The 21,462-nt window shown below is 40.1% G+C and overlaps 2 protein-coding genes and 1 pseudogene across 12 annotated transcripts in view; 2 read left to right on the forward strand and 1 right to left on the reverse strand.

Moving 5' to 3' along the window:
- Nucleotides 1-21,462, reverse strand: part of LOC105423461 (extracellular serine/threonine protein CG31145) — a 450,620-nt gene that overhangs the window by 161,924 nt on the left and 267,234 nt on the right. The gene's annotated exons all lie outside the window — the stretch shown is intronic.
- LOC105422700 (uncharacterized) lies at nt 623-2,565 on the forward strand. Its single transcript, XM_089080933.1, has 3 exons — nt 623-1,366; nt 1,445-1,486; nt 1,597-2,565. The coding sequence occupies exons 1-3, from the start codon at nt 1,270-1,272 to the stop codon at nt 1,854-1,856; spliced, it is 399 nt and encodes a 132-aa protein (XP_088937059.1). The 5' UTR covers nt 623-1,269; the 3' UTR covers nt 1,857-2,565.
- On the forward strand, nt 6,581-8,778 carry LOC148935689 (uncharacterized; annotated as a pseudogene).

Raw genomic sequence — 21,462 nt, forward strand, 5'->3', positions numbered from 1 at the left:
AATACACGCGAATCTTCGATGTTAGATGAGAAAAATTTTAAATAAATAAATTATTGAATATTCGAATAAACTATAATTTTACGTTGCTCTTTTTCAAGGAAAGAATTTTCTCGAATAAAGCGAATATTACAGGTTCGATCACGTTCGAACGTGTCAGGGTATTAGATGAGAAAATTTAAAAATCATCGTAAAATCATCGTAAAATCATCGCATAAAATGCAAAAACTATTTCAAGAAGAAGAAGAAAGTATCAAAATATACAATAGAAGTACGAGTAAGAAATATTTTATAAATGTTAAAAATTTGTTAATATTTAATTTGTTAAATGTTTGAAGAAGCGAGAACTTTCCTTCCGAAAAATTTAAATAACTATTTATTTGGACGTGTTATATATCTGGCGCCGTTTATACGCCGTTAGTAAACAAAAAAAGTGAAATCGAAAAAGGGTCAAGCTACAAGTAATATAAATTTTTCAAGAAAAAATGATTTATTACCTGGGCTGAGATAGCATTCCTACCCCTCACCCTCTCGAAACTACAGGATAATTCTACAATTTTTTATAAATCTCTTTTGGAAAAGATTTTCCCTATATATAGTGCATTTTGCGCTAAAAAAACTATTTCTGAGTTGAATTCTTTCGTGCTTCATCTCGGTTTCGTCACGCGAGTTTTAAAAGTTTCGAATTATTTTACGTGAATAAAGGTGCGAAAAATGGGCAGTGAAGTGATTAAAAGAAGCATAAAGTTAGCACCAATGTTGGATATTCGCATAAACGCGGAGAAATTTTTATCTCAAATATCTAACGTTTCGCTTGATGCCAACTATCTGCTTTTCACACGTTTTTCCTGTGAATGTTCTGATACAATATTGAGAGTATTGTATCAGCAAGGATATTTTGGTACCGACGCGCGTTTACTCCGGATTGCCAGAGAAGTAATTGAAACGCGACGTGTGGTTGGACACGAGGAGGAGGATGTGGGTGGTCACATCCAAAATTTCCTCTCTCACCTCCACAATGGTAAGTGACTCTATTATTTTTATAAAAATAACTCATATATTGAACTAGCGATTTAGCTAATTTTTAATAATAAATTGTAGTAAGAAATGCGCGTCAAAAAGCCACGGCGATAGTGTATCCGCTCACCCAGATTCAGAGACGACGCGCGGAGGACGAGCCAGAAGCAGGACCAGCACGTAAGTAATTTCGCTAAAAACTAGCCAGGAAGAATGTTAAAATGTAATTTTTATTTTCTAAGATTAAAATATTAAATGTTTTTAGGAAGGGCTCGTATTTTACCTACACAGGAATTGAAGGAGGAGGAGGAGGAGGAAGAGGCGCCTCCGGAAATTATTCAATTATCATCTGGTAGGTTTACATTTTAAATAAATAATCTTTAAAACAAATGATAAAAGGTAGAAAATCTTAATACAACTCTGTTTTTAGATACGGCAGTAAGTACTCCCGATCGACGTGTGTTTTCACCTGGTAAGTTGTTAGAGAAAAAATATTAATTAATTAAAGTACATAATATTTTTATTAATCAAAGGACATAATATTAATATCAAAAATAAAAATTTACGATATATTTTTCTTAGAATACGAACATATGTACTCCCCTATAATCCCAGAGGAAAGAATCTGGAGCGAGGAAGAAGGGGAAGAAGAAGAAGTGCAGGAAGAAGAAGAAGAGCAGGAAGAAGAAAAAGAGCAAGAAGAAGAAGAGGAAGAGGAGAGGGAGGACGAGGAAGAAGAGGAGGAGGAGGAAGAGGAGATGGAGGAACGTGAGGAAGAATCTGAACAAAGCGAAGAGGAAATTAGAGAAACATCGCCTGGTATATATTCCTTTTCATCTTAATTTCTCGATTTATGTTCATATTTAATTTTAAATTATTGAATTTTTAATAGGAATACCTCCCAGTCCTATTCTCTACGTGAGAAGGAGCCGACGATAAAAGACGTTACCTCAGAAAAACATGTATGTTTAAAATTAAATACGAACATAATATTCTAAGCAAACTTAAAGTATTTTCTACAAAATTCTAATTTTTGTAACTTTTATACAGAAGCGAACATCGAAGAGCCGCAGCGTGGAGGAGGACTTACTGCTCAAGAAAATTTGGAGAAGGGAGAGGTGGAGGAGGAGCAGGAAACAGCAGGCGAAGAAAGAGAAGAGGAAGAGGAAGAGGAGGAGGAGGAGGAGGCGGCGGCTGAGGAAGGAGGACAAGTGGAAGAGGAGGAAAGAGAACAAGCACGTGGCGGGGAGGTTAGAAATTTTAATCATTTAATATTAATCGGGGAAAATTCGCGCCAGTTTAGAAATTTTGCAATATTGGGAAGAGAGGCGATATTCCGTTTGCGTCCGCTACCCGAAGGAGCCGGTGTTTATAACTGGCTTGAAAACGCGTTCGCCGAAATTCATGCCTACACGTTACATACCTCCGAACCGCACGATTACGTGGGATTTTCATTCGATTCGGAGGATTTAACGCACGGCCCGGCGGGATTATCGTTTCGACCGGCACGCGACTTAACTCGCGAGGACATTTGGCGCCTTGTGAGTTCAGTAGCGCAAAGTGGAGGTCTCGATATCGCGCGGGATTTTAACGTACGCGTTTTCAATGTCACGGCATCCAGAGGTTGCGGACGCGTTTCAAATAAACTCACACGGGAAGACGTTGCGAAACGTTCGATTTTATCAATCTCCAATTCCGATAATTTATGTTTTCCCCGCTCTCTCGTGACCGCGCAAATTTATCGCGAACGCGGTACGTTGCGTGCGGGGGAACTTCACGAGCGGTGGAATGTGGTAAGACATCAGAATTCCTCGTTACAACGCGAACTCGCGTTGGATTTGACGAGGAGAGCTGGTGTCACCATTCCACCGGAGGGTTGCGGGATTCGGAAAATAGAATGTTTCCAACGCTTTCTCGCCGCATCTGATATAGCTATTGTTGTTTATAATTCTGCTACTTTTGGACGCGGCGAGAGACCCTTATTTGACGGAAGCACGGTACTCGCCTCTCTAGAACGCGAACCTTTATATCGGCTAAATATTATATATCACGAGCAACATCGACATTATAGCCCAATTTTAAATTTAAAAGCAGCCGCAGGGAGTAGAGGGGGGTATTGTATTCCATGTAATATCGGGTATCGTGAGGAAAGGGTCACCGCTGTTCGAATAAATGTTCGCGTTGTAACAACGTGCCGCCGTGCGATCAACGCGAAATCGTGGAACTCGTTAGGTGTGAGACTTGCAAACGTTCGTTCTTTGGAAACGCATGCTTCGAACATCATCGCGCGACAAAGTCATATGACGTAAAACTCCGACGAGCGTTTGTAACACCATTCGTCTCTGCGAAGGATGCGGGCGGGTTGTAAAAACGACAAAAAAACACGAATACGGCGTTTCTTTTTGTAAAATCTGCAGTTTGCAAAAACCCGTAAACCATCTTTGTTACATGCAGCCTCTCTCTCGCGAAGACAGATCCTCCGTTGTTGAGTGCGGCGGGGATTCTTCTGTATTTGCGAGAGAGAGCGAGCAGAATAACTCAGGTGAGCGGAAATGCAAAAAGGGACGAGTGGCATTCGTGTTTTATGATTTTGAGACACGCCAAGACCAATCACTTGAGGGAACCGAAATAAAAATTCACGTCCCGACTCTGTGTGTCGCGCAACAGATTTGCGATTCGTGCGCGGAGATAAATGATTTGTCGGTGCGATGCGAGTGGTGCAGAGTACGCGAATTTGTTTTTCGCCGAGACCCGGTAAAACAATTTATCGAATTCGCAACACGTCCTACAAAACATTTTACACGTATTATTTGCATAGCGCATAACGCGAAATCATTCGACGCGCAGTTTATCCTTCGGCACATTGTAGAAAATTATTCCGGATTAGAACCTCATGTAATTTTAAACGGTACAAAAATTATGGTCCTAACAGCGAATCGCACGAAATTTATCGACAGTGTTAATTATATGCCAATTTGTCAGAATTACCGAAGGCCTTCGGGTTACCGGATACTTGTGACAAAGGTGTCTTTCCGCACTTATTTAATACTGTCGAAAATCAAGCATATGTCAGTCCACTACCCGATGTTCGTTATTACGCGCCCGAAACCATGCGAACAGAGGAACGCGAACGTTTTCTCGCGTGGCACGCAGAAATGTCGGGAAAAAATGTAATATTTGATTTCCAACGTGAAATACTCGAGTATTGTCGCACTGATGTTGATATCCTTCGCCGAGCATGCATGGCCTTCCGAAAAATATTCTTACAGCGGGGAAACGTGTGTCCATTCGAGGAATGTATAACTATCGCTTCAACGTGCATGAGAGTTTTTCGGAAAAACTTTTTGCGCGAAGGAGAAATAGGAATCATTTCTTCGGGTGGATATAGATTTAAAGATAACCAGTCGCGCAAAGGCACGCAATGATTAATTTTGAAGGAACGTGAGTTAGGTCATCGGATAATTCACGCGGGACGCGGACGTGAGTATCATTTAGCGGAAGGCATGCTCGTCGACGGGTATTACGAATGCGAGAATGGGGGTGAGACGCGGCGTCACGTCTTGCAATTTCACGGTTGCTTTTTCACGGATGCCCGTCTTGTTATCCATTAAATCGCGATAAAACGCTCGAAAATTTTAACGACTCGTTTGACGCGCGTTACGAACGAACGGTTGCAACGTCTTGGCGATTAAGTCGTCAAGAATATATCCTAACAGAAAAATGGGAGTGCGTTTTCGACGAAGAAATGCGCGAGAATCGAGAGATGCGAGAATTTCTCGAAAATAACCCCATGGTGCAAATCCCACCTCTCGATCCTCGCGATGCATTTTTCGGCGGACGCACCAGCAATATCGCGACTCGATACGAGGTTACAGGCACCGAGAAGATACGGTACGTAGACGTATGTTCTCTGTACCCGTATGTACTCAAGACCGGAGTTTTCCCAATTGGTCACCCGGATATTTATGTGGGCAAGGAATGCGCCGATTTAATTGGAATCGCGCCAAATTTTAATTTTACTCCGGTTGAGGGTCTCGTACGTTGCCGAGTACTCCCCCCACGTGATCTCTTTCACCCTGTACTACCGTACCGCGTGCGTGGTAAATTATTATTTGCTCTTTGCCGTACATGTTGCGAATCATTTTCTCGCGACGCGTGCACTCACGACGATCTTGCGGAGCGCGAGTTCGAGGGCACATGGGTGTCCTGCGAATTACGCAAAGCAGTCGAAAAAGGATATCTCGTGACGCAGGTAGACGAAATTTGGCAGTACAAATCTACGCGTTATAACCCCGAAACGCGACAGGGAGAGTTGTTTACCGAATACATCAACACTTTTTTACAACTGAAACAAGAGGCGAGTGGGTGGCCGAGCGAATGCAACGACGATGTTGCTAAAGAAACGCTACCTAAGGGAGTATGAAGCAACTGAAGGTATCATTCTCGATAAAAACAACATCGTACGTAATTCCGGCTTACGCTCCGTCGCCAAACTCTGCCTTAATTCGTTTTGGGGGAAATTCGGCCAGCGGAGTAACCTGCTGAATACAGAAATAATAAGATCCTCTCAGCGTTTCGCCGAATTGCTGTCGAGTCCTGAACACGAGATAGTCGGTGTATTGCCTGTTAACGAGGATGCGATATACGTTTCATGGCGGTTAAAGAGCGAAGCGGTAGTACCTTCACCGATAACTAACGTGATGATAGCGGCATACACGACGGCACAGGCGCGATTAAAATTATACGAATATTTGGAAAAATTAGATCGTCGCGTATTATATTATGATACGGATTCATGTATATATACGAACAGCGGTGATCCCGAGAAGTACGAACCGCGTACAGGTAATTTTTTGGGTGACATGACCGACGAACTCGAGAGTTATGGGCGTGGTAGCTTCATCGAGGCGTTTGTCTCTGGACCGAAATTTTACGCGTACGTGGTACGTACACCGGACGCACGAAAATATGAAATATGTAAGATAAAGGGGATTAAATTGAATTTTGAAAACTCGAGGCTGCTTAATTTTAAGAGTATTTATAATTTATTATTAAATAGGGAAAAGGAGGAGGAAGAAGAGATAAATCTGCGATTTAAAACAATTCGCCGTACCGCGTTTCACGAAGTAATAACGCGAAACGAGGTGAAAACGTGTGCTCCAGTTTTATTAAAACGCAGATTTATCGACAATCTTCTTTCTTATCCCTATGGTTTTACGATATAATATTTTACTTAAAATTAAGTTAGATTAAGGCTCGGATTTTCCCCGTCCTCCCACAAATGTAAATATGTACAGAATATGTATACGGAATAAATATGTTTGTAAAAATTAAGATTATTTTTATTTTAGTTATAGTTTATTTTAGTATTAAATTTAAGAAAAAAATGCGAAATTTGAAAAATGTATATTATACGGTTTCGATTAGAAAATGTAAAATTACAAATGTAAATTTGCGTTTAGTTATTAAGAAAAAATATAATAAAAATATTTATTTCTTTAATCGTAAGAAAAAATATAATAAAAATTTTGTAAAATTAAATTTTTAAATCCAATTTTTTCCCACTTTCCTATAATTTTCCTATAACTTTCTTTTATCGCTAATTTTTTATATAGAAAATATTTTGAATTTATAATAGAGAATCATTAAAATACTTTGTAAAATATCTTTTAAATTATAATCCTAAATTATAATCGCATAAGTTACGATTTTTAAATTTGTAAAAGAAAAAGTTATAAATTTTTACGTCCGTAATAATAAGTATTTAATTATTTTTTCCGCGAGTAAGTTTCTCCGACTTGAATTAGCTTTCGAGGAGCACCGCGTACAAGTTCGTAAGCGACGGTGCTCTCGCGGTGGACGCTCGCACGAGCGTACGAGCGCGGCTTGTCGCGGACGAGTACGAGCTCGTTACGCAAAGATGCTGGCGCGAGCACACCTCAGCCGCGGTGGAGCCCTTCCGCGAGTAAGCTAATCTCAAAAATTTCTCTGAGAAAAAATCAAGTGTTCCATTCCTTTGTTTATTAATCCAAGTACGACGCGCAAGGCGTTCATTTCGCGAAATGGATGTACGCTGGAAACATCCGTGGACGTCGATCGTGTGCGGACCGACGGGATGTGGAAAAACAATCTTTGTAAAGAGATTTCTTCGTCATTTATCCGCTATGGCAGATGTCTACTTTGAGAGAATTTTGTTTTATTACGCCGAATGGCAGGATGCTTATCAGCAACTTCAATACGAAACTCGAGATTCCTCAATCGAATTTCACGAGGGATTACCGCGTCCGGAAGATTATTCTAACGATCCAACGCGCGCGAAATTGATAATAATTGACGATCTTATGAGGGAATCATCCTCGAGCGAAGCGATCGTGGATCTGTTTACCAAGGGAAGTCATCATAAGAATCTCAGTGTAATTCTCATCACGCAAAATCTCTTTCATCAGGGCCGTGGACAACGTGATATATCTCTCAACGCGAATTACTTTGTGGTTTTCAAAAATCCACGAGATCGCGCGCAAATCCGCTATCTCGTTTGACAAGTCTATCCCAACGATCCAAAGTTCCTCGAGGAAGCGTATCACGACGCCACGTCTCAACCTCACGGATATTTATTGCTCAATCTGAAACAATCGACTCCCGACGAGTATCGTTTTCGCACGTGCATATTTCCCGATGATACGCTGAACTACGTTTACGTATCGCGCAGATCCTTTTCCGGAAGTTTCGTATAAAAGTATCGTACTCGCATTCTCTTGCGACAGTCGCGCAACTTCCTCGTGATGAAGAAGAGAAGAGAATCCTCGGTTAATGCGAGAAAAATCGCAGAACATTCGATCGGTAAGAAAAATATCTGTCTTCTCAAAGCGCTGTGTTATTTGAACAAAAATCAACGCGCCTCTTTCTTACGTCAGGCGGATGAAAAATTCATTCGTTGTATCCGCGAGTGCGTTTTCAATACTCTCAAGGGTAACGTCCCGCTCGAACGTTCTGAAAAAAAATCGTCTCAGCAAATATAAAGCATCTTTGCGTCGCATAGCGAAAAAAGACGGTAATTAGAAAAATAAGAAAAAGCTATTACTACAGCGAGGCGGATATTTACCCTATCTCATAGGGCCTATACTTTCGTTCCTATTTTCGAAAATTATCGGAGAACAGTCAGCGAGAGAGAGAGAGAGAGAGAGAGAGAGAGAGAGAGAGAGTAAACCTAATTATGGAAAGGGCAAAAAAGATGGTCTTGATTTCCACGGAAAATCTCGAAAGAATGCAGCATCCTCTCCGACAACAGCAGCAAACAGAAATAGAGGAAAATTCCATGAGGCAGAATTCGGAGACGATACATGGAGAAAATTTAAATTCCATACAAACACCCGGAACGCCTTTGTCGCGGCTCGATTCCGATATGAGCAAAATTCTTAATTCTCCCACTCCGCGCGATGTAAGTGAGAAATGGAAATTGTATAAAGAAATACTTTGATATCTCCATTTTGATAAAGCGCAAAAGGAAGATTCGGCGCGTAACACCGCCGATGAGAACAATTCAGATGCGCAGGAGGGAGACATGATGGAACCAGCGCGCGAATCACAACCATTGAGCAAACTTTCGCATCTTGACGGGCAAGTAAGTAATATACTACGAGGCGAGTCTCTGCGTAAGCGCGAACGGCAAAGCGTCGAAAAAATATTAGAAAAGGTGTCGAAAAGTTTTCGCTCCAAGGCGCGTTTACTTTTGAAACATTTGATCGATAAAGCAGTACCCGCGAGAATTACTTGGGACAAGGAAGGAATCGTGACTATCGATAGTGTCGTTATAAAAGATTCGAATATCACAGAACTGATAAACGACGCGATGCGAGAGAGAAAAACCGTGAAAGCAATAGGAACAGGTCAGTTTGCGCGATTACTACGTACGACAAACACCCCGACTGTACTCGTAGGAAATAAGGAATTGTTAGCAATCACATTTGTCAAGATATTATCATCACCACAAGCGAGTTCCACTCCGAAAATACCGAGAAAACTTTCTACGTCAACGCCGGCGACGTCGACGGCGACGACGCGGAAAAGAGTACGACGCACGAGAAAGGGACAAAAACGCCGAAAGACCGAAGAAGAAGAGCGAGCGAGGTGCGCATTTCTTTCGCCGTTTTCGTAAAGACGATATCCTTATAACCTTCGCAAAAGATTCTCGACAGGCAAGAAAGAGACGCTTACTCGATTGGAGTGAATTGAAATGACCAGGCTTGAAAATTTGTATTACGATCCAGCGCACTATGCGGGGTATTCGGCATCGGATAACTTGTCGCGTGCCGCTAAACCGAATTTCTCTCGTAAAGAAGTAGCTCGCTGGCTCGAATCGCAAGACACGTACACGCTGCACCGTCCGTCGAGACGAAAATTTCCGCGATTGCATTACAACGTGACGAATATCGACGATTTGTGGGAGACCGATTTGATCGAACTCCGTAATCTCAAAAGTTACAACGACGGATTTTCTTATCTTCTCGTGATTATCGACGTACTTAGTAAATTTGTCTGGGTAGAACCGTTGCGGGATAAAACAAGCAAATGCGTGACAAGCGCCTTCCAAAATATTCTCTCGAGAAGCGATGGTCGAGTATCCGTGTACTTGCAAACCGACAAGGGTAAAGAATTTATCGCGCGACCGATGCAAGATTTTTTAAAAGAAAGAGGCATACGTTATCGAGTAACTCGCAATCCGGACGTCAAAGCCGCCGTCGTTGAACGCTTCAATAGAACGTTAAAGGAGCGAATGTGGCGCTATTTTACACATAAAAATACGCGGCGTTACATCGAAGTGCTGCAAGATATCGTGCGCGCTTATAATCACACTCGTCATTCGTCCATCAGGATGCAACCGGCGACCGTTACGAGAGAAAATACTCGCATCGCACGCGAAAATATGGAGCGGCGTAGAGGCGCTAGAGAGAAGGCGGCGTCGAAAGTAGTAGAACAAAAGGCTAAATTCGATGTTAACGATCTCGTTCGCGTCAGTAGAGCAAAAGTCACTTTCGAGAAAGGATACAAAGCGTGGTGGAGCGAGGAAATATTTCGAGTTTGTCGCTCTTCATTAGCGAAGACCCCGCGTGTACGAATTGTGCGACTTATCGGGTGAACACATCGATGGGATTTTTTATGAACAAGAATTAGCACGGGTCAGAAAAAATTTGAGGGAGGAAGAGTTTATCGTCGAGCGCGTGATAAAAAGCAGAGGACGTGGTGCTAATAAACAGCTGCTAGTTAGCTGGCAAGGATATCCTAGTAAATTCGACAGTTGGATTCCCGCTTCGAGTTTAACTTTTCTCCAAGATGGAGGAGGAACAATTTTTTATGGTTCTTCCGAGCGATAGCAGTAAGAAGTATTTCCCGGGAAATACATGCTCTTCTTTCACCACTCAATTACCTCACGGCATACATTTATTCGGGGAATGGGAAGTCGCGCTTAGCGAGATTCAATTTCCCGCCAGTCTTTTTCACGTACGTCGAAACAATAATAAGATTAGATTTGTTGATTTGAAGAGCGAAAAAGATGAGAAAAATGATGATAAGTTTACAGTGAAAGAATTGCACTTACAGACAGGGGTTTATGAAAATACAGAGGATCTTATCTACGCGATTAATAAAGAGTACAGACGCAGCGATTAGCATTTTACTTTCGAACTACGAAAAAGTTCAGGTGGTAATGTCCGTATAAGCATCGATTGTGACGACAACTGTACTCTCGTTCATTATATAAATCTACCAGCTAATATTTTTCAAATATTGAAGATCAACATCGATGATGCCGGCACAATTTACCGTCACAAGTTACCTAATTCCGACGAATTAACGCCATTTTTGAAACTCGGTTATGCCATCGGTGATGGACGCACTGTATCTTTCTGGACTGCAGAACCCTGTAGTCTATGGCACGGTATCCTTGATAAAATGTACGTTTATTGCGACATTTGAGAGCCTTACATAACCGGCGATACGCGAAGTCCGCTTCTTCGGATCGTTCTAACCGAAATACCCGGATGTAATTACACGTACGGAACGAATTTAGTAAAATATTTCTCCACTTTGCAATATACTCCTTTGCGTCAAACGAAATTCCATAAAATTGAAATAGATATAAAAGATCACCGTGGAGAAAAAATACATTCGTATCCGGAACGCTGATAGCAACATTACACTTTAGACGCGTCCGTTAATTACCATTCGCGGTGGAAAGTCTACGAAGCTTTGAGAAAAAACTAAGTCTCCATGGAATACGACGAGTATTACGAAATGCAAAACGGTGGGGGCAGGGGAGGCGGAATTCCACGAATTTTCGTCGGTTCAGCCTATCAGCGCGGTCATGGGATCGGTAGTTTCCTCGGAGGATTATTTAGAAGAGTACTTCCTTATCTAAGCAGGGGAATGCGCGCAGTCGGGAAAGAAGCTTTACGCGTCGGAATTGGCATGATGGAGGATGTTGAAAACAACATTCCGTTCAGGGAAGCAGTCAAAACGCGGCTCAAGGAATCGGGCGGAAATCTTAAGAGAAAAGCCAAAGAAAATATAAGTAACTTGATGAAGGGCTCGGCGAGTGTTTAAAGAGCGAGCTCGATCTTTTCAGTTTACCTCCTACTCAAACCAGTATCGAGAATTCGCAATGAGTTTATTACAAACCGGTGACCTCGCTCGCGGACGACGCGCCTATAGAATTCGTCGTACCTGGGCACGGAGAAGATTATCTAAATCTCACGCATACCATGCTAAGCCTTCGCGTGCGAGTGGAAAGTTTACCCGGTCCTGGAACATCAACAGCAGGAGGAGGAGGAGGAGGAGGAGGGGGAGGAGGAGGAGCAGGAGGAAACAAAGTAGGCCCTGTGAATCATCTACTACATTCGATATTCAACCAGATCGACGTGTACTTCAATCAAAAACTCGTATCACCCCCAAACAACGCCTACGCGTACCGCGCGTACATCGAAGCATTGTTAAATTATTCTTCACCGGCAAAAACTTCCCATCTGACTTCCTGTCTATGGGACACGGACGAACCCGGTTATATGGACGCGCTATTAGAATCGGAACCCCAATCAAGCTCTCGTGAGACGCGTCCGATACATCCAAGGAGAACATTCGGTAAATCTAATAGGTCATCTTCATTGCGACGTCTTTAATCAGGATAAATTTTTAATTAACGGAGTGGAGGTTAGAATGAGACTCGTTCGCCCGAGAGATGCGTTTTGTCTCATAGAAAGCAACTCAACGTCGAAAATACGCATTCTAGATGCTAGTTTACTCATAAGAAGAACAAAAATAAGCCCCGCAGTGTTACTCGAACATGCGAGAATGCTGAGTAAAACAACCACCAAGTATCCTCTGACGCGAGTCGAAGTTAAAACATTCACGATTCACGCCGGAGTGGTAGGAGAATCGATTGATAACGCGATACTCGGGCAACTTCCGAAACGAGTAATAGTCGGATTCGTCGATAACAAAGCGTTTAACGGCGACAGAAAGTTAAATCCATTTAATTTCAAAAATTACGGCATAAATTTCTTCTCGCTATATGCCGATGGCGTGCAAATTCCGAGTAGACCGCTGCAACCGAATTTCTCAAAAGACCATCCGCTCTATGTCGAGGCTTATAACACTCTTCTCAGGAACAGGCATCCATTTTCTAAACTATAGGGGAATTCTATAAGCAGAGAAGATTATGCCAAAGATTTCACGCTTTTCGCTTTCGATTTCATTCCCGATCTATCGGCAAATTGCGCTGGACATTGGAATCTTGTCAGACATGGAAGTTTAGAGGTGCGATTTGAAAAAGCTATTACCTCAACGATTAATTGTATCGTTTACGCAGAATTCGATAACGTGTTAGAGATCGATTCCTCGCGTCAAATTGTCGTTGATTTTAGCGGATGAGACATACTCGAATTTCCCCCTCCCACCGTTATCTATTTTTCATTTCTATTTCTTCGAAAGCTTAACAAAAAGTAGCCGCAGTTTTGCTTTAGACGCGAACGTCGTCACTTCGTGCAAAATAAATTGAAAGTATATTCTACGCATCATGGATATAGTTATCGATATACAAGGTTTCCGCGACGCTGAGGGAAAGTTTATGCCGAAGGAAGTAGCGGTTGTCGCCATTAACGAAGCATTCATAAGTCACTGCATTATGATGCCTCCATATTCATTTGTCGAATTACCCGAAAAATACAGACGAGAAAACAACTGGCTCTCTCGAAACTTCCATGGGATCGAGTGGTTTGACGGAACAGTCAATTCCAAACATTTCATGGCGGAGCTATGTGAAATTGCACGGCAAGCGCGTTACATACACACCCGAGGTCGAGAGAAGATACATTATTTGGAAAATACACTCGCAAGAAATGTATATAATCTAGAAGGAATCTCTCCTGCTTTCAAAAACCTGTTGGAAAGCGAAGAGCATGAATTGCGCTGCGGTCATCACGGGTTTCAGCGAAATTCCGACAAATTTCATTGCGCGTTACGCAATGCATGCAAATTGAGATACTGGATGCAATCTCAAGAAGGAAACTACTACATAAGTAGCGCTAATTCTTTTACCATTGAAAGTTCCGATGACAGTGATACAGAAAGCGAGGTTTTTACAATAAAACGAAATTTTCCGAATCTCGTTACGTGGAGAAATAAGAGATTAGAAAAAGAACAGGCGAATTGCGAATAAATAAAAGCCGAGAAAGAAGATCTATCGAAACTCAAGTGTGAAAAAAGGGAAGCTTCTACCCTACAATCCTCGCAAGAGGATAAAAATATAACGACACCGACGAGCCAAAAAACAAGTCAAACATCATTCCACACCGTGGAAGATGAATTCGCTCGAAATCTTACGAGCGTTGCATCATCTCAGTATCGAACATGCGGGTGTGTATCCTGCCGACAGAATCCCGAGGGTATGGACGAAGTCGACGGCCATCGTAGCGAACACTGATAATCACGATCGTCCTGGACAACACTGGGTTGCTTTCTACCTAGACAAGCACGGAGAAGGCACGTATTTCGATAGCTACGGACTACCCCTGGATTCCAGATTCAATCTACGACTTCGACGAAACTCTACTACTCATAAATGGAACATTACAGGGCACATTTTCTCAGACCTGTGGACAATTGCTGCGTATTTCTTTATTATTTATCTCGCGGTTATAAGCTTAAACAATTTCTCAAAATATTCAGCGAAGATTACGAAGATAATGATAAACTAATCATACAATTATTTCGTAAAATCTTTCTTCATGGAAAAAAGAAATGTGAAAAATCTCATGTAACGTGCTGTCATATACAAACTTGTACTTTTAAGAACAATTAAACATTAAAGAAACACTATTATGGTATAATTTGTATAATGATATAACAATAAATCTAATTTTTGTAACATAAATTCTTTGTCCATTTTACTTCCTTTCCCACCGATTTAAAACCAATTTTAGCCATATAATTCCAAGCTAGAAATATCTAATCATTTTTTAAATATTTTTCGTTTGTTTACCATAGAATTAAGGAACATAACCTCGCTAGTGTATAACTCCAAATGTTAGAAAAATCTAGAGTTTACATCTAGAAAATTTTTCAATCCGAGTGTTTGTCTTAAGAATAAAAGCTTCGTATAACTCCGAATTCGACGTCATCGACGTCAGAAATATATAGTGCGAACCTGTCCGTTCTCGTTTTCCTCCTCCCAAATACCATACGACCTGGTAAATAATAGTTATTACACACCGAAAATCTCATGTCTTCAAAACCTATATCCACTCGTAACCTATATTTCCTCCATACAAAACATGTCAAACGAGTCGAGAAATTTATTTAAATTCACCGACTATGAGACGCCGAGAAACCTTTCGCCCTAAGAAAAACGTGATTCTTCATATCCCGTATACAACCAGTAAATTCCACAAAAAATCGGTTTTCTTCTCTTCGCTCCATCCCATGTGAACAAAAAATCGCATCCCATTCTCGACAAGTATATTCCTTTTACAGACCCGTCATATTTCTTTTCGCAGTCGCCATTTTGTTTTCGGACTCCGATCGGTCCCAGACGCTTTCTCATCCTTCCCCTACCTCGTCTAGCATTTCGACAACCAATCGCACACATGGGGCACTATGGGTAGAGCCAATCACGCGTCGGGCAGCTATGGAGCCAACCAATCAGAACGCTCACACTAATTACCTAATTATCATCTCCCATCCTCACCGACCAATCAGAACGCTCCATTTCCACGTGGCTGCCAGTTTTTGACCGTCGGGGGCCACGCCCCTGGCGCCAGTGGGAAGGTGGTGGGGGTTTGTTTTGATGCGCCATAGTGCCCCACTTACTACTATCGCCGGAATCGGCGGAATCATGATATTATAAGCGAGAAATGACACAATAAAATTTACTACACTGTAATTTGCAAATCAAGAGATATTTGACTAAAATGACACATGAAATGACTTTAAGACATTTGTGAAAATGAATGGTTACTATCCTTTTCTTTTCTGAGAATTAATAAGTAACTATGAAATGAAATACGTAAAATAAAGTTTATTCAAAAAAACACACAATTTGATAGTTATTGAAAAAAATAAAGAATATACTTTTATAATAAATGAAATATGCTTTTATATAAAAGTATAAAATTCAAAGGTAATCATCTTAGTTGCCGTCCAATTTTACAAAAGGACCCCGCACAAAACCACGGGTTTTTGGCCCTCTGAAATTGGCTGAAACTTTGGTATGCTATACTTCTTGACTTATTGATTAAAAGTTTCCTTAGGCACAAAGCTTAAAAAGCTAGTTTTTTTGCTACAGCCGTTTAAAATGTATTTTATCATTATTTTTGTAATGTTTCAAATCGGTTTTTTATAATAAATCGAGGGATTTTAGATAATAATATGTAATTTATCTACAATTGAGAAAGATTTATGTGTATATGTGTATGTGTATTTGTCTGTGCATGTGTGTGTATTGTGTGTGGCGGAGGGTGCTAAATAGTATGCCACCATTTAGTTCTAAAAGCACATACTTTAAATATTGGGATAACAATTAATACAAGTAATACATACTTAACAAGTAATACATACTAATTTTTACTTATTCAGTGTCACACACACACACACACACACACACACACACACACACACACCACGCGCGCGCACCAACACACATACGTACACACGCTAAAGATATAAATAGAAGACTTACGTAAATCAAGCATCTCATACAAGATGAGATGAAAGGAGTCACAAAAATCTAGCAGAACCAGCAGTTTGTTTTTAAATATGATTTTGTGCAAGCGTGCGTGCGTGCGCGTGCGAGTGTATGTGTTAGAGACTGAGTAAGTGGATGAAAATTAGTATGTACTACTTGTTGTTACTCCAACATTTTAAAACATGTGCTTTTAGAGCTAAATAGTAGCATACTATTTAATCCCCTCCCCCACACATACACACACATGCACAGACAAACACATATGCACATAAACGTTTCTCAAATGTGTAGCTAAATCACATATTATTACTAAAATTTTTCGATTTATTTTAAAAAATTGATTTGGAACATTACGAAAATTACAACAATAAAATATAACGTTTCAAACGGCTGTAGCAAAAAGACTAGCCATTTTTAAGCTTAAGGAAACATTTGATCAGTAAGTCAGGAAATATACATATTAAAGTTTCAATCAATTTCACAGAGGGCAAACCCATAGTTTTGTCCTTTGATAAATATGAAATAAGTCATATTTATATGTTTAAGCACATAACAAAATTAAGTGCAAAAAATTCATTGTCACTTAATATAATGAAGATAAAGTTGAACAAAGACAAAGATAAGAATAGACAAGACGAACAAGGATGAACAAGCTTTTAATTTTGACCATGATCCTGTGTCGCTATCGTTAACGCGGAATTCTTAATTAAGTTGTCAGAAATCTTAAAAACTGCTAAGTTATTTGCATCACGTTTTATGATACATTCACTAGGTATTAGAGGACTAATGTAATATATAAACTGCATTCTATTCAATGTTCACGATATCCGCGATTTGTTCTTGTCGAAAAACAAAAACATTTGTTAATAAATAAAAACAACAAAGGTGAAATAATTTATAGATCAAACTTACTAAGTAAAGTTCGATCATAATTATGCCGAAAGGTCTCGTCCTGATGGAAAATTAATCGTAGTTGTACGCCTGTGCACGTTCAGAACAACAGAATTCAAAAATTCTAAGAAAAAACTTTTTCCACGCAGCGGCGTGCCTAGCGCGGCGTGATCGTGATCATTTTTATTAATTATAATAATTTTCATAATATAATAGGGATAATTCAAAATCTCTGAAGTCATCCGGGAAAATCCGAAGAAGGTACAGAAGAGAAGTCCATCAGGACAAGATCCTTCAGTATAATTATGATCGAACTTCATTTGGTAAGTCTGTTTAATCTATTATCTAAATTATATCTTAGCTGTTGTTCGGATGGAAAATTAATTGTAGATGTTCAGAACGTGACTCGTCCGTATTTCTCTTTAATAAATAGCCAGTAAAATATAATGATTCATTTATTAAAATTTAAGATATATCACAAACAAAGGAAAAAATAAATGGAGCAACTACACAAAAAAATTACAACGTCTCCTCGATCTGGTTTACGAATAAGACTGCACTAACAAATGTCTTCGTCTACTATCTGTCTGTTATAAAAATTCGCGAAGACATGAGATTCGTCGGACCAGCCGGCCGCGCGTTTAATAAGGTCTACTGAAACCCTTTTCTGGATCGCTAACGATGTCGCGTGCTATGTGCAGAGAAGGTCATTAACTCCGCAATCTGCCAGAGTACTTTTAATTCACTGACTAGTCGTTTGGGATCCCACTGTGTGTAGACATTTAAGCGCAATGAAAGGGAAATCACAAAAAATAAGATGTATATCTCGAGTCCAAGTTAAATAATGCGAGTAGGAATACCAGACCAGTTCTAATCCAGAAACTCCAAGCGGAGTGCGGGTGTGCGTGGAGAACTCGTAGAGGAGAGGGGGAACGCTTTGTGGATAGTCCTTGAAATGTGCCGCCGAGAAGAGTGAGATTTTTTCTTTTTTTCTAAGAAGAGCTACGAAAAGATGGGTCTTCGTAGAAATCGACTTTTTTTAGTAATAAATACTAAAATGTGCTGGTTCCTGTTTGATCAAGCCCAAGTTCTCACGTAGGAGATAAATAAATTTTGACAGCAACGCGGTATGAAAACTATAAAAATGAAAAAATTCAGTAAAGAAAAAAAACATAGTATCCTTTTATAGATGTTACACCAATAAATAATATTACATCATAAATATCGAGTTTCTTATACGCAACGGAAACTTTCTCTTTTTTTTGTGAGAATCACATCGAAACATTGTCAAACACCCCCTAATTCGGGACGGAGACTTATCTTGATCAACCCGGAATATTATTTTATTTTAAAATGGGAAACAGTTTTTTGATTTAAATTATATTTTTAAGCGTGAAACCTTCTTTATTCACATTTCCTCTTTCCTACATCATCTTTTTTTCATACATACTAAAAACTAAAGCTAACGGTTCGCAATCGATGAGTCGATGCCTATCGAAGATTGTTATCGATTGTTATCGCATATCACGTTCGGTACCTTCTCGGGATGTGTTACAATAAATGTTGGAAAATCGCGTCTTGATCGTATCGACGAGTCTGATTAAACCGAAGATTATAGTAATACGCCAAGATCAAACATACGGTGTAGCATTGATTCGTCATCGTCGTTCGATCATCGTCATACGTATGTTTAAAGATTCAAGATGTACGAGTGTAACGTCATTCATCATATAAACTCGGACCGTTAACACTTATAAAATTGTCTTTGTAATTGTTTCGTAGTAATTTATAGATATTATATCGCTGCTCATAGAGTTTCGAGTTTCGAGAGACAGTACCAGTTGCTGTCCTCAATGATCTCCTAGGGCGATCTCCACGTAGCTCGGTGGAACAACATTGGTTCCAATTTCCAGAAACTTGAAGCCCGTAGCTGTCAGAATATAACGTCTGTTCAATAGACACACCGCGCGATGTTTCACCGAAATGCTGTGTAACGGAAATTAAGTACATAATATTGCGTAATGTTGCAAAAAAAGAAAAAAAAGTGTATACTTACGTTACGTACTTCCTTCTTCGTTTCGCACAACGTACGTGCGCTGCTTCCTTTGGCGGAGTACATGTAGCTCGTTCATATGGACGAATAATGGAGGACTGATCCACGTAAATTTTGACATGGCAGAATATTAATCCCCCCTCTTTTGAAAGATCGACAAAAGATCTAACGACCTCGCTGAACGGCAGCACTCTACTATAATAGTATTTCGTGAACAAGCGTGTTATAGTGGCCAAGAAAAGCGTAAAGGGTCATTCAAGTACCATTGCAAACAGCATATCGGGAACGAGTTTACTATTATAGTGACCATAAACAAAAAGAAAACAAAGGATCGCGTCATTATTAATTAATTGTCAGATTTTCATTTCTAAAAAAGTCCAAATCAAAAAAATATGTGACATGTAAAAAAAGAAAATGTAAATAAAAAGTTTCCCGCTTAAATTATAATGCAATTTTTTTGTCACGACCAACACACTGACCAATCTTTCTGCCTGACGCGCGATAACCCGGCACGCGGCAGGATGCGAGCTCGCGAAGCGGAACAAGTTCTTGATGCATGCGAAATGCACAGAGTTGTCGTGCAGATCCTGCACGTACAACAGATTTCCGTGTTTCTCCATCTTTAGTTGTCAGATTTATCGGAAGAATCTCTTTTCCCTCGCTATCATAACATTGATGGAGGTGTCATTGAGATGTTCAAACTTTTTAATTTGGTCCAACATGATTGGAAACGTCTTGGAGATTCAAGACCAACGTGTAATGTGAATAGAAGAATTCGAGGATTTCCGTTCTGTATTTCTTTCGGCCGAATGTAAGACCACGACCATCAAACACGCGAAATACGTATTGTCCGTTGATTGCACGTTAGTCACTGCTCGCTTCATTTTAATTTTTCGCAATAACAGAATGTAACATCCTGTATAGAGGATTATACTTATTTATATTAATTTTTAAATTTAGTACGTTATACGCGACAACGCCCACCGGCTATCGCGTTCCCGATATTCCTCCAGAGATGCTAGAGTAGGTGCTCGATAACTCGCAATTCAAGTAAATCGGATGAACGAAACATGAAAACAGTTTATAGTTTCTCATATTGACACTTTTGTTTGCATGTTTGTCACCCGCAACAAATTCACCGTTAAACTGTATTCACTAAGATTTTGTCATATTTTTGCATGACACTTTGCACGTTCGAGCATAATGTTCCTCGAATCTTCGATAAATTGACGAGGTTTGATATGATTAGAGATTATTATCGCAGTCAATATACGACTTTCAAACGCCGTATCTCTCGCCAAACGAGAGATCTATTATCGCCGCTAGTACTCGCCATCGATATACATGAAACGTCTTTCTAATTGAATCTTTGTATCCGCAAGTCGTGTGATCCTCATCACTATAGATTATTTCCGACGGTGAGCTGAGAACGCTTAACACGACTGAGTTCTTCGAGCTGCTCGATGCGCTTGTCGCATCATTGCAGCCGCGCGAAACACTCCACCAAAGTAGTTACCTGGCTGCACTGCTCCAGCAGCTCGCCTTCTACTCGTTCGAGGTGTTCCATTTTTTTTTTTATATCACGTCACTCTCTTCCACGGAGCACTTGCACGTAACTCGTTCACAATTATCTTTTTTACTTGATGTAAATTGGGCACACGTTGCACAGAATTATTGTATACGTTACCTACATTTGGAGCAAATCGACGATTTTAGTGCACCAAGAAAATCTATTTCGTACTTTCTAACGGCATACATTATCTCAATATCAATGTCCAACAGACGAACTATGCATGTGGCACATACGACTAGAGGACCATCCGTTGAATAATAAAATTATATCATACAGTGTTTTTTACGGTTTTTTACGATTCAGTGCAAGGAACCGAATGCGAATTAGAATTTTCATTGCATAATTCATAAAGTCTTCACTCTGATCACTGATACAATCATTATTATCAGACAATTGTGTGTGCTCTTCATCGGAAGATTTTTCATCCTCAACATCAATGTCTAGTTTTTCTTCTTCAAACACTTTGTTCACTATTCGTAACGTCTTCAGAGTTCATATTTTTGATATTTTCACTAAATTCTCAATATTCGCATGGTCAACAATTTTTTCTCTCACATTCGATCTATTCCTTAAACTTTCAAGGCACTATTGTGATCTCGCATGTCCAATGATCTATTACATATATAATCTGCAATTTTTTTGTCCCTTTGTCGAGATCGGAGCATGGTTATAGATTTTCCGAGTCGCATCTTGTTTTAT

Source organism: Pogonomyrmex barbatus, unplaced genomic scaffold (genome assembly GCF_055798465.1).
Source record: "Pogonomyrmex barbatus isolate J1 unplaced genomic scaffold, ASM5579846v1 scaffold4, whole genome shotgun sequence".
Classification (NCBI taxonomy): domain Eukaryota; kingdom Metazoa; phylum Arthropoda; class Insecta; order Hymenoptera; family Formicidae; genus Pogonomyrmex; species Pogonomyrmex barbatus.